The 21,055-nt window shown below is 36.8% G+C and overlaps 1 protein-coding gene across 1 annotated transcript in view; it reads right to left on the reverse strand.

Moving 5' to 3' along the window:
* Positions 1-21,055, reverse strand: part of TENM1 (teneurin transmembrane protein 1) — a 784,494-nt gene that overhangs the window by 193,698 nt on the left and 569,741 nt on the right. The window contains exon 18 of the mRNA XM_056107733.1: positions 16,949-17,216. Within this exon, the coding sequence (XP_055963708.1) occupies positions 16,949-17,216 (268 nt within the window). The remainder of the gene's footprint in view (positions 1-16,948; positions 17,217-21,055) is intronic.

A 21,055-nucleotide genomic window follows, 5' to 3' on the forward strand; every position in this document is an offset into this window, starting at 1 on the left:
ATACAATGGTTGTCATTCAGTAAGGTAAAAGGTAAAGGTAAAGGCCCTCCCGTTGATCGTTGATTTGCTTGAGCGGGTCCAGTAATGTCTCCATTGGAGACTTTGCTGTTACTGTGTTTGGCATATCGAATACTCTCGGTAGCTTGCCGGGCTCTCCGAGAGGGGCGGAGGAATCGAACTCGGGTCGGCCATGTTGGCCGCGTGTAAGGCGAACACCCTACCGCTTTTGCCACTGAATTCTGACTTCACTTGAAATGTTACTAGAAACGCCTTTCACCCTGAACAGTATGGCATAGCACCTAGCATTACACTGGGCATCTGAAAGTAGTTATTGTTTATTGAATAAGCAAATTCATGAGTGAGTCAATGACTTTCATAATTATGAATGTGTCATAGACACCAAGCTTTAAGAGTTGCTTTTGGGCTGGAGGCTGTTTGATAAAACTGAAAGAAGAAGATCTCTAAAGGATTAAGCAGAAGTGATAGAATTTCTCTTTTTCATCTGTATGAGAAGAACAGGGATGACTGGATCCATGTCTCTCTAGAGGGCAAAATGCACTTAGGAAGCTGACTTTGGAGTACTGGGTCACTTATACAATAACTGGCTACACATGAGACTAATAAAGATCGATTTTCCCAAGTTACATTTTCTCTTGTGCTAACTGACCTTTAGTTTTCCAAGAAGTCTGAGTTTGCTTAGAGTGCTGCAAGTGTAAATTCCACTTTGTGCACATTATATTTTAGTTTCTGCATATAACCAACCAATGGGACATCATCCAACATTTGGCTTTGTCTCTCATGAAGCACAGATGTTACACATTAAACTTGGAACCCTGGGTATGCCACTAAAATGGGAAGTATAAAATGTAGTAGCTTGGGTGTCTCTATTCTACTGAAATATGTATAACTCAAGTTACAGCCATGTTCTCAGTTGGTAAACCTGCTTACCTGTTGGAGCTCAAGATTTCTGATTCCTAAATTTATAAGGCTTTCTCTTCTACTAATGTTCTAAGCATAAGAGTGCTGGCACATTACATTGCAAATCATGAAGCTATTTTCCCACATTCTGGCAGTTTAAAATATCCCTAAATTGGTTGTCTGCCACTGCTTTCAAGTACCTGCCTCCACCTGATGCCTTAGATTCTCCTGTAGAGCTCATTTCTTCGTTTTTTCATTTGGTTACAAAAACTGGTAGTGAAAATGTATGCCTGAGCAATGCCAGCAAAATAGATTCAAAGATTAAAAAAATTAAAGCAAGCTAGTTTCGGTTTTAGACTTCAAATGAAGGGCACACATGGTAACATTAGTCAAACTAATTTATGAGTGCATACGGAGTTATGATTGTGAGGACATGCACAATAAGCCAAACGGTTCTTGTAACAGTTCTTATAACTCTGAATAGACAACTTCTATTTTGTGTATATATGTGCACAGTTTAATGTCACAGACTGTATTTCCTTTGTCGTCAAAACATATAATTGGTAGGGATCAAGACTCTCCTAATGTACGTATGATCACCAGGGGCACTAGCTTTTATTTAATAATGCTTTTTCTCTCTAGGCTTGTACCTTTTAGTAGTTTTTAAACATCAGGTCCTAGTTTTAATTTGATTTAAGGTTTTGAAAATTATGGGCTGGAGCAATAGCACAGTGGGTAGGGCATTTGCCTTGCACATGGCCGACCTGGGCGACCCAGGTTCAATTCCTCTACCCCCCTTGGAGAGCCTGGCAAGCTACTGAGAGTATCCCGCCCACATGGCAGAGCCTGGCAAGCTACCCATGGTGTATTTTATATGCCAAAAACAGTAACAACAAGTCTCAGAATGGAGAAGTTACTGGGCCCCTAGAGCAAATCGGTGAACAACGGGAGGACAGTGCTACATTGCAGACAGTGCAAATTATGTAGCTGCTTCTGAAGAGGATGTCCATTGACTCTTGCAATGGTGAAGATTCGTGAAATACAAATTTATTTTAGTATTAGCTCTAACCAAGTCTTATTAGCAAGGAAGAGCAATGGCGGATAAAGAACATCTGAAAATAAGATGGAAAATAAAATGATTTACAAATGCACATTAGCGTGAGATCATTTGTGTCAATACTGTATTTCATTAAGGTACATGGAAACACAACCTCAAAGATCAAAGGGAATCTCAAAGGTAATCTACTTCAGATTACACTCCCGCTGTCTATAAGCTCTTTGATAACTGATCATGGTCCTGGTGCTTGCTAAAACAAGTATTGATTTTAGACCTTGAGTAAGCAAAGACTTTTAACTCTTTTATCTAACACTTACTAGCTGTGTGGTCTTAGGACACTTATTCTCCATCTGTGTAAGGCATGCTCTTCATTGTTAAAAATGTATGTGTATGTTTTAGGGGATAGTATTAAAATAGGTTAGAATTAGTATTTCTGAGATCTTTTGAAGTTAGAAAAACTTTCATAAAAGTATTTAATGTGAAAATAGATATGTACGTGGATTTTTTCTGATAATTCTAAAGTTTTAACTGACATCCTAAACTCTAAATAAAGATCTCAGGTCAAAGACTAGATAATTCTTACAATCCCTTTTATCATTAATACTCCCAATATATTCTTTCAAGACTGCACTAGATCGGGTCAAGTTGGGGCAAAACTGCAAAAGTCAAATTGAGCAGTGTATCTTATATTTTGGAAGAAAATCAAGTGATTTTAAAGCACACTCAGGGTTATGTTGGTGTATATATGATACAGTTTCTGTTTCTTTTGCCAGAGTTTGAAAGTTTTGATTAATAAATGAATAATCTTGGCAATGATTACAAATTCCCTTAATACCATCATCTACTTTCCCTTCACTGTCAGAATCAGACTTCTATATATGAAGTAATAAAATTCAACTTGTTGAATTACCTTTGACACCCCTCCCTGAAAGTTGATTACTCAGTTTTATAAATAGTATGCGCTAGTGAAGTCTGATGGTGGGTTGAAGCCTCCCCTTTCCTTCTTAGAAGCAGTTACAGGTTCTCCTAACTCTGTGGCAGGAAATGTTTATCTAAAGTATCAAAGAGTTCTCTATGCAGTGGTAATGAGATCTACTCTTTTCACTTCCTCCTATCTGTTCTCTGAATTGCTCTCTAGTCCAAAACAAAAAAAGTGCATTGGCTGCAAACCCTGCAATTATATTACTCTCTGCTCCCAATCAGAGCAAATAGCAACAAGGCAACCACTTAATAAGTTCTGTCTAATTTTTATTAGATTATTTTCTCTGGAGGAGCTATGTGAGCTAATAAAGTTATAATTTATACTTAAGACTGGTCCAAAATTCCAACTGGCTTTAATGAGCATGGCTGTGTGGCAGTGTATTTTTGTATGTGGCTTCTTGTTCAGAGTAACAAGGCAAGGTTTCTTTCTGACAGCAGCCTACTTTAACATAATCCTAGAACTTGCAATCGGCTTATGAGAAGGCAGAAATTTCACCCCAGAGTTGAGCTGCTTTCCAAATGCACAGGAAACTGGCAAATGCAGTGGCAACCAATCCCAGACTTTCTCTCATGGAAACAGTGTGTAATGAACTAAACGCCTACTCTTTTCCATATAATTAAATATGGGGAAAAGGCTACTCTAAGGCTGGCACTGAAAATGCTGAGACCTGACAGTATGCTCTCTGCCTGCTATTGTGACAGCTGAGTCACAGCTAAATAAGCAGAGTAGACCACTACCATTTTCTAGGCATCCTATTGCATATTATATCAGATCATCAGCACAGCTGTCTTAAGGGACAGTTTCTGCCTCCGATGCTCTGGATTACAGAGTAAGAAGAAAAGTGTAATAGGAAGAAAGAAATAATTATTCATCAACATTTCAGGGAAGTCATTGAAGATAAGCTAGTTTGGCAATGGGTGGAGCTAGGTGAAAATGAAGATTCTGAAATATATTCCCTAGGAAATGGTATAGTACTTTCCTGTCAGTACTGTGAATATTGTGAAATATATAGTACTATATCGTATTGTGTATAGTACTTTCCTGTCAGTACTGTCAATATTGTGAAGAAAGTTGAGGAAGAGCCATTGATATAGGAAAATACTGAACCATGCATGTAACTTCTTTCATGTGAATAATTTTGTGTGGATTCCTATCATCCTGTATTTTCTCCCTCATAGAGAGTTAATTCTCTCCTTCATTAACTAAGATAATTAAATCTCCCTTAATCACAAAACCTTGTCATGTAGCCTGGTTATTTTGGACAATAACTGTCCTTTGTCCTCTGGTCACAGAATAGTACCTCTGATTTCACTGTTGGTCTTTTTGCAAATATAACACTGTCTTACAAGGCAAGACTGCAGTTGTTCCCCACAAACCATTTGACATTGGTAAAATAACTGAATACCTATTTTTCTTATCATCAGCAGCATTTATATGATCTGTGGGCTAAAAGTAGGCTGAGAGCCACAGTACCATTATCTACATGTGCTGGGATAGGAGATTGACATTAAGTACCCAAGATAAAGATACCATGTAACGAAATTGATGTGTGAAATATGACAAGATTAAGTAGATATTTTCAATAGTTTTAGGCTAATCCTATCAATAAATAATGGCTGCATTTATGAAGGTAGTATATAATTAAAAACTATCTGATAGTGTGAGGCATTTATGTGAGGCATTTATGTTACCTTCATGAATTCATGGACCATCTAAAAATAATTTATTCACATTTTAAAAGTAACTAACAAAATCAAAATGTTCTGTTATAAAAGTACTTATTAAATAGAAAAAATTCTGATTATTTAAAAATAGTAGATTAATACAGAACAATATCAAGAACAGTTAAAGACTAGAAACCTGAAGAACTAAATTAAGGTCATGGTGACAATAGGCCAAGACTATGTAGATAATGTACTCTCTATTGAGAACAGATATCTATTCTTAGGGCTTGTAGTTTTCTCTTTTCTCTAGAGAGGTATCCCAGGAGAGAATGATCACCTCAGTATAACACAATGTCTAGGGGCCAAAGAGATAGCACAGGAGACAGGACAATTACTTGCCTTGCACATGGCCAATCTATATAGTTGGTTAGCCATATAGTTCCCCAAGTTTCTCCAGGAGTGATCCCTGAGTGCTAAGCATAAGCCCTGAAAACTTCCAGGTGTAACTCAAAGAGCCACAAAAGCAATACAAGGCCTAGTGGCCTAAAACGGTTTGTTGATCTATTATTCATATTTCCTAAAATTATCAGAAAAGGTGGTAAATTACATTAAGTGCCTTTTCAGCACTTAAGGGGATATTCACATTTTTTTCTTTTTTTAATCTATTAAGGTAGCAAAATACAGATTTCCTACCATTCAGCCATCATGGTGTTGCTAAAATAAACTCTTCTTTGTTAAAATGTAGTCTCTTTTAATGAATCACCAGACTGGACTTGGTAAAAATCTTACTAAGAACTTGAATCCTGGCAGCTTACAACAATAAAGTTAAATATTAGACTAGTAAAGTTCAGACTGTTGGATGAAGAGGAAATGTAGATAGGGAAAAGTTAAAAGCATCTAGAAATGAGGTAGCCTTATATATATGCCAAGAGTTCTTGTACACTGAAACTAATGTTATAAGGATATTTTTCAGGCTGTTTTGTCTGATCGTTGCTGTATAAAAGTGAACGTGGAAGCTTGATGTCCTATACCCTACCAAAGAGAGTGTGAACTACTGCTAGCTTGTCTCCATATTTGTGAGTGGCATTGTGCACTGCCCTCCTTTCTCATAAAAAGACCATCCTACTATTTCTCAGGCATGTCTATGGGGTCAACCTTAGCCTTTGTCCTTATTAATTTGTTTGTTCAGTCACTCAACAAATATGAAATAGTTAATGGGTAGCTACTATTGTCAGAGCACTGGGGATATAAAAGTAAACAAGACAGAACAAGACAATATTCTCCCCACATTCTATTGAAACGAACAAATATGCGATAAAAACCAAAGAGCACATGCAAATGTTCAGACACATTATGATGATAAAATACAGGGTTGCAAGAGAGTATAATAAAGGACTTAAGTTGGAATGGGAAGGTAAGAATAATCCTCTTTATATAAAATCAGTTAGCATCATGAAACACTGGGAAGAGTGTTTTAAGCAGAGGGCAGCATACATGCAAGACCTTGAAGGTTGGTGTTTCGGGGGAGATTTAAAGAAGATTAGTGTGGTGAGAAAATCAGTTTTCTCTTGTGAATCAAAATAAATAAATCATTCCTCCCATCAGTACAAGATTAAACATAAGGTTAGTATCCTCTTGCAGTATTTAGGCATTTTTTTGCAGGAAGGTTGAGGAAAGAGATTCACCTTTAAATTTTGAAACAATGTGATTGATTAAAAGGGATGCACTAAGGTAATGGAAAGTTTCTACTACTTAGTGAGTCAGCAAACCTTTAGAGCTGCTGTGGGGTGACATGTTGGTAATCTGCTAAGCACTGTGGATATAGTGGGTACTGCACAGAACAGGATAATTTGGCATGTGAGAGGAGAGGTCATACTCCAAAGAATTTACCTACTTCTAGAAGTTTCATTCCATATGATCTATTTAATTGACATAAACTTTAAAGTTGTGTTTACTTTTGTATATATCATCCAATTTGATAACTTAAAAAATTCACATGGGAGATATATTTATTCTTATTTGAGGAATAAGATAATAGACAAAGAGAGCTAAAGTGACTAGTCCAATGTCATCTGAATTGTAATTTTCAAAACCAGAATTCAATGCACGAACAATTATTTTCCCACCATGCTAGATCACAGCTATAAGGCAAAGCTTCACAATTCAATTCACAATTCACAATTTAATTTTTCTTTGTTGAAAAATTAAGAAGTAAAGTCTGGAAGCTAGGGATATACCTAAATGTATCATTTCACCTCATTACATAATCATTATCCACTTCATTCCAAGTAGTTTTGCAAAAAAAGGGGGGGGTATTTAAACATTATGTGAAGCTTTAAAAAATTCTGCTAGCAGGGCTGAAGTGATAATACAGTGGGGAGGGTGTTTAACTTGCACACAGCTGATTGAATTTGATCCCTGGCATCCCATATGGTCTCCTGAACACTGCCAGGAGTAATTGCTGAGCACAGAGCTAGGACTAGCCCCTGAGAATCGACGGCTGTGGTCCCCTAAAAGTGTCAGTATAATTTAAAAACAGAATGTACCAGTATGCATTGGTGCCAATTATATGGTGAAATATGCATAGAATAACTATGTATCCTGTTTGTCCAAATCAGCATGCTGTTACTTTGTTGACTAGAGCATTTATTAGCAGAATTCCATTTCACTCTCAGAAGTATCTTTATTTGAATGACAAAATACAAGGTCATACCTACAGTCTTCAAGAGTTATGCCCATAATGCCCTCAGAAGAATTGGTAGATGGGACTAGGAGACAAGAATGACCATAAATGCTGACTTGAGAATTATGGTTTGGTAAATAATTTAATTTTTATATCTCTTGATTTTACCAATTTTGCCATTTTACCAATGGTATTCAAATTCTTTTGTTATTATTTTTTATTTTTATGTATGACTATTGCTACTTATTCAGTCATTGATTAGGCTGATTGAATTGGGCATGGAATCCACAGTATTCTAATGCTTAGGCCAGAGTCATTTAATTGTGGCTTAGCATATGATGACAAACACATATTAAGACTCTTTAATTGAAACAAAAAATTTTAAAGCAATATACTCAATAGTTTTTTTTATATTTTTATCAAAATCTTCTGATGTTTTTATTAATTCTGTTCACTCTTGTTTTATTATTGCCATTCCATTAAAAATACTGGATGCCATAAAATTGAGTTTATAATCTATTAATGGATATGACCAATAGTTTGAGATAGACACAGCTCACTTGCTTACCAGAGTCACAACCAGGATCATTTAATAACCCTGGTAATCTCTAGGCACATTTGGAGCTCCTATCTCACATCTTCTCAGACATACTGAAATGGATACAACCCACAATCCATATTCAACAGTAAGCTTCTTTCATACACATGTGTGAAAATTGAGCTTCAGTTAACATGCTGACATAAGGTTCCATTTTGGAGAAATTCATTTTAAACTTTTATTAATGTTGGCTTTCGTTTTCTGCTCTTATTTTCATATTTTGCTCCAATACTTTTATCTTTCAGGTTGTAAACATTTTTGTAGGTCCTTGAAAAACTTACATTCTTGGTGCTATGCCTATAAGGTAGAATGGATGAAACAGCCTGACTCTGAGTTAGCAAGAGTTTTGAATTCATGAGTGAAAAAATGATTAAAAATTATTATCTGTGCTAGCTTCTTTGAGAGGAAGTCATTGAGGCATTGAATTGGGTACTCGGTAAGGTGGAATAGTCACCTAGTGAAGAGAGCAGCAGTGAAAGGCATACAGAATTTAGGACTAGGAGGCCCAAGTTTGAATTCATGCTGTATACAGGATTTAGGCAAGCCGTTTGCTCTTTCTGAACCTCAGTTTTCCCTTCTGTAAAATGAAGAATTTATTAATCTATTATGTCTACCAGGCAAGAATGTTATTAGGATTAAAATGAGACAATGCATGTGAAAGTACTTTGCAAATTGTAAAGCATTACCCATTTATTATTAAAATATTCAGGAGATGCTATTATTGTGCTTGCCCAGCCTGCTCAGGTTTTACTGAAGGGAAATTTATGAACACTAAAGCTTCATTCTCAGGGATGTTTTGTGTGCACAAAGCAACCATAGCTTAGCACCTATTACTATTAATGTTCCCCTGTTTCTCTCTAACACAATTTAGAGAGACTCCTATGTGCCGTGAACCTTTAGGAAGTCTAGTTCTCCCTCAAATACTAGTCTTTCTTGCCAAACTACTGTACTAAATAATTATGCAATTGTTGTTGCCAATAACCTTGATGAAAAATAGAATTGTTTATACAATTGCTACTGAAGGCAGATGGCTGATTTCCTGAACTTGCAGGACTCTAAACTACTGCAATTTAATTTAATTAAAATGAAGACCAAGCATAATGCATTATTGCATATTGATAATGTATGCACACTCTGGCAGACATAGGGAATTATTTTGACAAAAATCATATAATGGATGTAGATCAAAGCCCCTAAACATGCCAGTGTGTCAAATTAAATAAGACATATCTAGAATTTAAATAGCCATGTGAATCTAACAATAAAGGTATTATTTGCATTGTTTTGCAAGCAGCAGAGTTGGGGAAAACGTAAATAATATACATTGATTTACAGATACTATACCTTACTTAGAACAAGAGAATAAAGTACTAAGGCCAAACTATTTCAAATACTTAACATGGAGTTTTTAACAGACAGTCTTGTATGTGTATCAGACAACAAAATCTTTAAACTGGATGAAGTACTGATTGTGGTTTTTGTACTGCAACCCTGGGGGTGATTTTACTCTTCCTTCACTTGATCAATATTCTACTTGGATTAATCAATCTTATCAGTTGCCATTGAAACTTCTCCAAGGAGGCAGTTCAGACAGTTACTGTTGGTAACTTACTCACTCAGGTATTACACCTCTAGTTGCAAGTACTGTGTCATTATTTTTTTAAAAAAATAGTGTTATCTTAGGATTCCAAACGAAGAAGGGAACATTTAGTTGTACTACCGAACATATTTTATAACTACTTAACTGATGTGAAAAACACAGACTAAATTTTATACCAGTTAGTAAAAATGATGTTATATATGACATCAGATTTTCTTGGAATTCAGAAATCCTACTGTAGTCTGGACTCCTTTTTGACATTCTCACTCTTAGAGATTACACACAAAGCTGAACTCTCTGGGAAACACAAGTCTCACATTTCAAATTATGTGGGTATTTTAATTTAAATATTCACCCACCATTTCAAATTCAGGTTGTTTAAATCTGACCTCCTCTTTCTCTATCACCAGAAATGAATGGAACACAGATAAAATTTAAAGTGACATAATTAGAAAGAACAGCAGCTCTTTATAGTCAAACTTTTCATCAGAATTTTTGCTTTACAGACTGGAGTTATAGTACATTGGGTAGAATGCTTGCCTTGCACCCGAGGACCCGGGTTCAATGCCCAACCCTCCATATGGTCTCCTGAGCCACAGAAGGAGTGTGCCCCAAGTGCAGTCAGGAGTAAACTCTGAGCACTTCTGGGTGTGGTCCTGAAGCCAATAAACAACAATTAAAAACAACAAAATAATCCTTGTTATAATTAGGATTGTGGGAATTCTGGTCAAGCTTTGTTCCCTATTATTTATGTAACAAATTACCCAATGCTTCAAACCAGAGGCTTTTAAGTCACTGTTTATGTAAATACAAGGTGCCTGGAGGTTGAGCTCCTTCTGGAGGTTCTAGAGGGACATCTATTTTCAAGCTTCTTTGGTGAACCCACATTCTGTTGTTCTCGGCCTCTTTCCCCATCAATCAAAGGCAACAATGTTACATCTAATTATGCTTTTCTTCCTCAAACTCTGATCGATTCTTCTGCTTCCTCTTGTGATGACATTAGACCCCCAGGTTAATCTTCCAATTTTAAGACCAGTTTATTCTCATCTTTAAAGATATCCAGCAGTTATAGGAATCTATATCTTTGCTGAGGGGTAGTGACAACTACCTTGACTACCAAAAGACTATAGTAGGATTTCTGAATTCCAAGAAAATCTGATAAATGCCATATATAACATCATTTTTACTAACTGGTATAAAATTTAGTCTGTGTTTTTCACATCAGTTAAGTAGTTGTAAAATATGTTCAGTAATATAAGTAAATGTGCCTTCTTCGTTTACTTATATTCAGTCACAAATATTGAGGCATGCTCTTGGTGGTAACATACTTGACCCCTTTGTCTCTATCCATTTATTACTTGAACAATTTATTGTCCCTGTGTTCCCAAGGCAGTCACGATTCATCTTCACAGAAGCGGATTAGACAATTTCATTCTACTACCTGTTCTAATGGTTCACTACTGTCAACAAAATTCTGTTAGTCTCCATGGAGGTGGGAATGGAGATAGGTGATAAATAAAACTCCTTTAACCATAATTAAGTTATGAGGGACATTTTCTACAAGATAAGCAATCCATATTCTATCTTCAGTACCACAGTCAAAATTATTTTGGCAGTTTTCCTTGGGATTCTTGCCAGTTTTCTTTCTCCATACTATAAAATATGTCCCGTGAGTGCACATAAAACATCACAAGGAACATTTCTTTCCTTTCCTTTGGATATTTTTGAGTGGGCCAACTGTCTCCTGCTTTTATTTCTTGTATTAGAAAAGGAATAATAATATAGTTTAGTGTTTTAAATAAGGTTATTTTTTAAATCCAGAATACTGGGGTTGAATAGAGAGAGCAGTGGGTAGAGCACTTGACTTGTATGCAGTGGACCTGGATTTGATACCTGGCATCACTTACTGTCCTCTGAGCCTATCAGAAGTGATCCTTGAGCAGACAGCCAGGAGTAAGGCCCAAGTACCACTGGGTGTGGCCTTTCCAAAACAAAAGAAATGAAAAGAAAAATTTGACCAGCAGTATAATTATAGAGATAAGAAATAAACCAACACCTATAGACAAACAATAGAGACTTCATTCATCAATGGTGTAAATACTAGAAAGCCTTTTATTTATGTGTCTTACTTGTTTTTTCTAGATCATCTATGCATATACTAGAAACAGATATTAATGAATCTTAAGTACGATAAGAAGGAGCAAGTAAGGAAAATTGAGAATCTTTGCCACATGAGGTATTTGAAAGGAAATGTATATAATATAATATAAGTTGATAAAATTGTGCAGGTACTATAGAAAACAGGTAGTTCCTGATCAAGTAAAACAATTACCATTGATTCAATAACTCTGCTGCTAGGAATATTACCAAAAGAATCAAAAATTTTAGTTGCTAAACAATGTTAATATACACTCAGAGAAGCACTACTCATAATATACAAAATACACAAGCAAATGAAAATGTACACAGGACGATGAATGGACAAAGAAAATATGGTATATCCAATCACATCATACTTTCAAGGATGGCTTTTAAACAAAAGAACAAGAAATATTGGCGGAAAGGATGTGGAGATCTTTTATACTGTTGATGGGAATGTAAATTGGGAGAGCCATTATGAAAAACAGTATGGGAATTTCACAAAGGCTACAAATAGAAATTCCGTATGATCCAGTTTTCAGTTATTCCACTTCTTATAATTTCAATAAAATATTAAAACTACTAACTTGAAGAAATTACTTATATTCATATGCCAGTATATATATATATATATATATATATATATATATATATATATCTCACCCTGTTTACTGTAGCATTGTTTGCAATAGACAAGAACTGGACACAACTTAAGTTTCCATCTTCTGATGAATGGATAATATAGATGTAATATATATATAAGAATATTTATGCACTATTTAACCATAATAAAAGATGAATTCTACTATTTAAAATAACATGGATAGATCTAAAATGGTCTATGATTAGTGAAATGAGCCAGAAAAAGAATAAAACATATGATTTTTACTAACATGTGCTATATAGAGAAAACAACAAAGCAAACATATCTACTAACTTAAAAAATAATCTTCTTAATCTATAAGACCAATTCATGGTTACATACTAATTTAAAAATTAGCCTTTTAGGGATCAGAGAAATAGTACAGCAGGTGGGTGCTTGTCTTGCATGCAGCCAACCCAATTTCTATCCCTTATATCCCATATGGTCCCTTGAGCCCATCAGGAGTGATTCCTGAGTGCAGAGCCAGTAATAAGCTCTGAGCATCTCCACGTGTGGTCCCCAAACTTATCATCAACAACAAAAAAACACCCAGCCGCCCAAATAATCTTTTTAGATTACAAGACCAATTCATGGTATGTACTAACTTAAAAATAAGCCTTTTAGTTTATAGATCAATTCTATAGAAGAGGAATTGGGGCAAAGAGGACAATTGTATGTTAAAGGATATAACTGGATTTTTGATGATAAACTTAAACATGTCTACATTAACTTAAACATGATGTCTACATTATGTTGCTTATTATATTACATGTACAAACATATTTGTTACAATGTTATAGAACCTCTGTAAAATATATTTTACTCTAAATAAATGAATATATAGCTTGAATATTCTTTAACCTCAAAAATGGACTACTATTCAGTCAAGAAAAAGGGGGTTAGTACGGATACAACATGAATGACTTAGGAAAAATTATGCTAAGTGATTATCAAGAATATATAACCACATAATAGATAATCTTATTGTTTTAAATGTCTAGAATTGTAAATTTATAGATAGGAAAGATTAGTGGTCTTCAGGGTCTGGACAGGTGGAAGAGTACATAGTTACTTCTATGTATTTGGTTTTACTTCATGGAGTAATAAAGAAGATGTTCTGAATTTACATAGTGATGATGATTGCACAAAATTGTGAAGATAGTAAATCCTATAGAATTTTCCACCTTAAATGCCTGAAATTTATGTCATATGGATTATATCTCAATTAAACTACTGCTTTTAAAGTGAAATTTGTAAGTCTACAACTGTACCTCATGGTGTTTCACTAATAAAAATTTAAGGAAAATATATTTTTGCTCTGCTTAAAATAAGTACATGGGATTGATGAAGAGAGAATATAAATGAATAAACCTATTGCCTACAGGGTATCAGGAGAATAAATAAAACAAAAAAGTGTTGCAAAAAAGTGATTATCTATTGTGTTTGTGTAAACTCTAGGAAGGAATGGCATATATGAGTGTGTGTTCTGATTAGTTATTTAGAAGAGTACTAGGAAAACTGACAAACTAAACTGAAACAAAAATTCCAATAACTAGCAAGGATCCAGAGAGGGTCATAAGAAACTGGAGAACAAAGTCTTATGCAGAAAAGTTAAAGAAATTTTGTGTTATTCTATTGAAACAAACTAATTTAGAATAATAATCTAGAATAGATAAAATGAGCGATAGCACAGTGGGTATGGCATTTGCCTTGCATATGGCCGACCCAGGTTCGATTCCTCCTCCCCTCTCGGAGTGCCTGGCAAGCTACTAAGAGTATCCCGCCCACACAGAAGAGCCTTGCAATCTCCCCATGGTATATTCGACATCCCAAAAACAGGAACAATGAATCTCAAAATGGAGACATTATTGGTGCCCACTCGAGCAAATGATGAACAACGGGAGGACAGTGCTCCAGTGCAGATAAAATTAGACTTGAAGTATGGATTAGTCAGGGTGCCAGCAGGAATTAGATATACTCAAAACTGTTTATTGCAGAGTAGGCATATATTTTTTTCTTTACAGGTGTTGGAACTCACCTCATGGCCTACTGCTATATCTATGCTTAGAGATCACTCCCAGTGTGCTCAGAGCCACTTCTGAATCCAGGGATCAAACCAGGGTCAACCTCATGCAAGGCAAGCACTTTGACTACTGTATTATTTCCTCAGTTTCTAAAAGAACTATCTTCAAAGACACGAGCAAAATTAAAGGGATCAATAAAGTATGGTGACCCCTGATAGAACTATCAAAACTAAAAGCTTCTGAATTTGTAAGGGCAATAAAGAAGACCAGAAAGAGCCTGAGGATTCAGAGAAGGGGCTACTGTATATAAGCTGCCATCTTCTAATGTAGTCAATGATGGAACTACAATGAAGAAGAAAAAAATATTCTGACCTCTTTCTTCAACCATGCAATCTCTGGATGGTGCCACCCTTTGACTAAATCAAAGGGAACCTAGAGAACAAAAAAGTACAGGCAGTGTTGTTCCAGAAAGTCAACTTCTCAAAAAGTCTGTTTCTCAAATCACAGACAGGTAGAGAATATATATTATCTATGTGTATTGGGGGAATGGGATAGGAGGAGATATGAGGTGCAGAGAAGGGAAATGGAGTGTAAACTAGCACAGACTGCATGTTAAACACACAGTTACCTTCTTAGAGAAGATAAGACCACGCACATATATCTATAGCTGACTATATTTCATGTTTTATACCATAATATACCAATACCCTGGTCACAGCAAAGTTAAAAATAAAACCAATATTTGCTGAATGCTTATCGTGTTCAAAGTACTTTACATCACTGAATCTCTTTTAATCTTAATATCATACTGAAACTACAAGTAACGCACACCTTATGATACCCATTGAAGACACTGTGGCATTTGGACTTTAAGTAATTTATCTGTAGCTGTCAAGTAGTAAAAGAATTATTTAAACAACAGAGGGACTGACTGTAGAGTCCTCTATACTCACTGGAATAGAGATTTAGCAGGACTTTAGAGTGTTCATAGCAACTTTAATGGTAGTGAGCCTAATGGTAGAGTTTTACTTTGCATTGTTTCTCTGTACTTTGCAATGACTGGATTGCACAGCCTGATCTTTTAAGAGGAAGTGGAAAACAAGATGAGAGCAAGTCACCATACTATGGAGTTTGAAGATCTGAGATAAAAGAAGGGTAGTTAGTTTGGCAGGCAGAAATGATGAACTCATCAATATTGTTATTATTGTGAGAAGCAGAGTACACTTAATTGCAGAGAGGACAATTAGAGTTGTTGCTATCTAAACAGAGCAGATGATAGTGATCTTCTAGAATTACAGTGAAACTCAAAGAAGACTATGTATAATGTGAGGCCTGTCTATAATTTGTTGATGATTTGGGTCGATGTTGCTTTCTTATGTGTCCTGACAGTAATTCATCTCCATCCCCAACTGGGAAAAATGAACCAGTCTACATTCCTTGCATTCTAATAAACTACAATATAGATGCATTAGTTATTCAAATATATAAAAGTTTCTTGGGAAAAAGGAACTATTGGTCTCCCCTTTCCCTACATATTTTATTCTGAAAAGAGGAAATGGACACACTCAAGTCTGCAAAATATAGGTCTGCTATATGGGTGTTATGTTGTAATAGACACTTCTATGGGAGGATATGAAAACAAATCTTTTCTGGAGAGCTTTAAAAATATTTTTCTCATCTGTTTGAGGGTAATTTATATGAGGAACTATCTGAAGGTAAGAGAATCCATGTTTCCGGATTGTGGTTTTATAGACTTATGCCACATCCCTTAATTTTCTTTTTTTACTTTCGGCATTTATAAAATTTTGTACAAGGTTAGAAGTATAAATTCATTGGAATTTGTTGTCTGTCTCTAACTGTCTCACTCTAGGTATAAGTACTAGGTTGCTTACTATCATTTTTAATATAGACTATTTCCTTGGTGTTAAGATATATCTCCTTTATGAAACCTTGGTAGTGGTAGGTGACAGTGGGTTATATCATTCCTTTCTTTCCTTTAAAAATTATTCTTACTAGGAGAAGCAAAATGTTGTCATATATCTCTCAGTCTCTCAGTTTCAAAAGGGTATTACACCACTGAGAATTAAATATCTGAAAACTCTACGTTCAAAGGACTTTATAAGATCCCTGTTATCTATAAGATTTTAGTTTTGAAAGTCTTGAGAAAAGAGAAAAGCAGAAGGAATAGGCAGGCAAGATGACTTTTTATTATACCTACTGAAGTAATAAGTTAATGGAGTCTAACCATCTTAGATATAAAAGATAATAAGTGGAAATGCCTACAAGTTAAAATTTTCTAATTTCTAAGTGAAAATGACAGCCTAAATGTCAAATACAAAAACATGGCCTAAAGAAAACCTCACCAAAGGTCACAGTAGGAAGGCAATATTCTGCTTGGAAGACAGTTACATGTCAGATCAGGTGTAATTCCATTTGTATGCAGTCATCATGAAAGGGGAACTAAAATAATTTCAAAGCAAAAACCTGTCAAAGGAAACTATTCAAGTTCAAGAAAAACGCTTAAATAAAAGTATGTCTCAAATCCATTAAACAAAAGAAAATCTATAATAAATCCAAATACAAATAAATATGGTACTGTTTTGCAAATATAATACTTTGCATAGAATTATTTCAACATACCTAAAGCCTCTGCCAGGCCCCAGACCTTCTGTCCATAGACGTCAGTCTTGTTCCAAGCAAATGTATAGACAAGATTAATGGCAGCAGGAAACCACTTCTGTGTTAGTCGCCCTTCCACAGCTACTGTGAGGTGTACTTTGATTATCCCCACAGGTATTGTTGAATGTGTCAGAAGAATCCGTAACAGGGTTTTATATCCAGGGGTGCGGCTGCTCAGGTAACTTAGTCTCACAAAGCTGGAAGGTATTGGAATATCCTCCTGCACAACCTGAAAGAAAAACAGCCATATTGGCTCCTGTAGAGAATTTCATTAAGTTATATCCTCTGAGCACTGTTAATTGCTGGTGGAGATTTTCAATGGCTAAAAAGGAACAATTTAATTTTAGCTGTCTATTTGCCCCTTTTTGATATTATTTCTTAAGTTCTGTGGCAATACGACTCATGAGCCCATTTTGGTAGTTTCTATATTTAATTTTCATGAAAATGTTTCTATAATGTTGTGAGAAATGTTCTATACATGTTTGAATGGCCTAACATTTATTTATTTTTTAATTTTATTAAATTCTGGAACGATAGCACAGCGGGTAGGGTGTTCGCCTTACAAGCGGCCAACATGGCCGACCCGAGTTCGATTCTTCCGCCCCTCTCGGAGAGCCCGGCAAGCTACCGAGAGTATTCGATATGCCAGACACAGTAACAACAAAGTCTCCAATGGAGACGTTACTGGGCCCGCTCGAGCAAATCGACGATCAACGGGAGGGCCTTTACTTTACTTTACTTTACTTTACTTAATTTTATTGAATCACAATAAGATAGTTACAAACTTTCATGTTTGGGTTACAATAACACAATGATCAAACACCCATCCCTCCACCAGTGCACATTCCCCACCACCAATATCCCTGGTAAACCCCCCTTTCCCACCCTCCCTCTGCCTCCATGGCAGACATGATTCCCTATAATCTCTCTCCACTTTGGGGCATGATGGTTTGCAATACAGACACTGAGAAGTTATCATATTTGGTCCTTTATCTACTTTCTGCACACATCTCCCATCCTGACAGATTCCTCCAGCCATCTTTTTCTTAGTGATCCCTTCTCTATTCCAGCTGCCTTCTCCCCTTAGCTCATGAGGCAGGCTTCCAGCTATGGAGTAATCTATCTGTCGCGTGTATCTACTACCCTTAGGTGTCAGCCTCATGTTATGTTGTTTTATATTTCACAAATGAGTGCAGTACTTCTATGTCTGTTCCTCTCTTTCTGACTCATTTCACTTAGCATGGTACTCTCCATGTCTATCCATGTATAAGAAAAGTTCATGACTTCATCTCTCCTGACAGCTGCATAATATTCCATTGTGTAGATGTACCAAATTTTCTTTAACCAGTCATCTGTTCTAGGGCACTTGGGTTGTTTCCAGATTTTGGCTAGTGTGAACAGTGCTGCAATAAACATATAGTCACAGATGTCATTTCTACTGTACTTTTTTGTATCCTCGGGATATATTCCCAGAAGTGGTATTGCAGGTCATATGGAAGCTCAATTTCTAGTTTTGGAAGGACTGTACATATTGTTTACCAGAAAGGCTGGACTAGTGGGCATTCCCACCAGCTGTGAAAGAGTGTCCCTTCTACCCCATCTTCTTTTTCCCAAGTATTGCTTTAGCTATTCGTGGGGGTTTATTGTTCCCATATAAATTTCAGGAGTGTTTTTGTCTATTTTTTTGAAAAATGTCATGTGTATCCTGATAGGGACCACATTGAATTTGTATAGTGCCTTGGGCAGGATTGCCATTTTGATAATGTTAGTCCTCCCTATCCATGATCAGGGGATGTGTCTCCATTTCCTAGTTTCCTCTTATTTCTTGAAGTAGTGTTTTGCATTTTTTCCTTGTATAGGTTCTTCACCTCTTTGGTTAAACTGATTCCGAGATACTTGATTTTCTAAGGTACTATTGTGAATGGAATTTTTTTAAATGTCTTTTTCTTCTCTTTTGTTATTCGTATATAAGAAAGCCATGGACTTTTGGGTGTTGATTTTGCAGTCTGCCACTTTACTAAACTGAACTATTGTTTCTAGGACCTTATCCTAGAAAGTCTTTAGGGTTTTCTAAGTATAGTATCATATCGTCTGCAAATAGTGATAGTTTGACCTCTTCCTTTCCTATCAGTATTCCCTTGATACCTTTCTCTTGCCTAACTGCAATGGAATGGCCTAACATTTAAATGAAAATATTAAAAATGCAAAAAAGAAAAAATCATAGAAATCTTAAAATATCAAGGTTATGCGAGTATGATACCACCAACAGATCAACCTGTAATTTCGGGGCAAGTTCATCAGCAGCGTGATAGTGCCTTCAGTCTTCCTGATACCCCCAAATTGCTGCTGTACCTTTGGCTAGAACCCAACAATTTGGGACAAAGTTTACAAGAAATTAAACAGCCAAAAGTTAGGTATGTGGGAGCCACATCCCCAAATACCTCCAGCTCTCCAGCTCAGCTATATAAGCTCATTTATTGACCTTATTTCAGAGACCCAAAGATAAATCTCAGAAGAGATCAAAAGCCACATATAATCTTGGACCCGTGTATGGCTGAACAGACCTGGGTAAATTGGAGGGTGTGGGTTGGCCTGGTGGCCCACCCAATCATATCCCCCAGCATCTGCTTGTTTCTACAGTCCAAAATCGCCTCCATACCCTTGGCCTGACTCCACTGTCTCAAAATGGACCTCACTAAAATATAATCTGTTGAAAATTCTGGTATGCAGGTTTTGTGACTGAAATCTCCAGGCTTTCCCAGAGTTGTAATGGGCTACCTCCCCCACTTCCCAATACTTTTGGAAGCATTGGCAGTCACCCGCACGAACCAACTCCAGCACCAACCACCATGTAAGCTCTACTGCCAGCTTTGCATCAGAAACCCATAAATAAATCTCCAAAGAGATGAAAAGTAGCATTTAATCTTGGACCTACACATGGATGAAAAGACTGGGGTAAATCAGAGGGGGGCAGGTTGTCCTGGTGGCTGACCCAAACAGAGCCTCCAGCAACTGCTTGCTTCAGTGATCCAAAATCACCACCATACCCCCGGCCTAACTCCACCATCTCAAGACAAACCTCACCAAGGTATAATCTGCTGAAAATTCTGGTATGTGGGTTTTGTGACTGGAATCTCCAGGTTTTCTCGGCGTGTGATAGGCTACCTTTCACCCACTTCCCTGTAGTTCCAGAAGCCTTGGTAGTCATATCCACACCCCTAAGCTGCCACCCACTTGAAAAGCTACTTCAGCCTTACCATCCCGATAAAAATACTTAATGTCCCGAACAAACACCATGATGTCTTAGAACCTGTATTGCAAAGCATAAAGCACAAAAGGAAGAGAGAGAGAGAGAGAGAGAGAGAGAGAGAGAGAGAGAGAGAGAGGGCGAGAAGGAAAGTGCCTCCCATAGAGGGAGGCTGGGGGTGGAGATGGGGGTTTGGGAGATGGTAGTCGGGAAGCAGGGAACACTAGTGGTGAGAAATGTGCATTGGTGGAGGGATGGATGCTGGATCATTGTATGACTGAAACTCAACTATGAACAGCTTTGTTATGGTCTATCTCATGGATATCCAATTAAAAATTTTTTTTAAAAGTAATGTGGAGCTTCATGCCCTACTGAGGTAATGAGTTGCCCCCCATGAGCGGCTCTCTGGCACGGCCATGGCTCCAGCGGCAAAAAGACTTAATCCAGAGCCCAGCAGCTTGTGGCAGAAAAGTGAATGGACTATGCGTTAAACTACTGAGCCATGCCTCCCTGGGAAGGAAAGGGTGTTGCTTCCTTCCACCTTCCCCTCACCCCTCACCCCTGGCAGCAAGGCGGCCACCACCTCAGAGCTTATTGGAAAGCCAGGTATGAGCTGGTGGTGACAGAGCAAATGCAGTCTCATGGGAAGGGGGGCGGTGCCAGCTCATCCTTCACGTCCCACCGAGGTCACGAGTTGCCCCCCACTAGCCGCTCTGTGGCACGGCCATAACACCAGATGCACAGAAACCAATCTCGTAATTATCTGGCTCTTGGCAGAAATCCCTCTAGACTTACCTAGTAAAATATCAGAAATCCAAAAT

The sequence above is a fragment of the Sorex fumeus genome, unplaced genomic scaffold (assembly GCF_029834395.1).
Source record: "Sorex fumeus unplaced genomic scaffold, SorFum_2.1 ptg000171l, whole genome shotgun sequence".
Lineage (NCBI taxonomy): Eukaryota > Metazoa > Chordata > Mammalia > Eulipotyphla > Soricidae > Sorex > Sorex fumeus.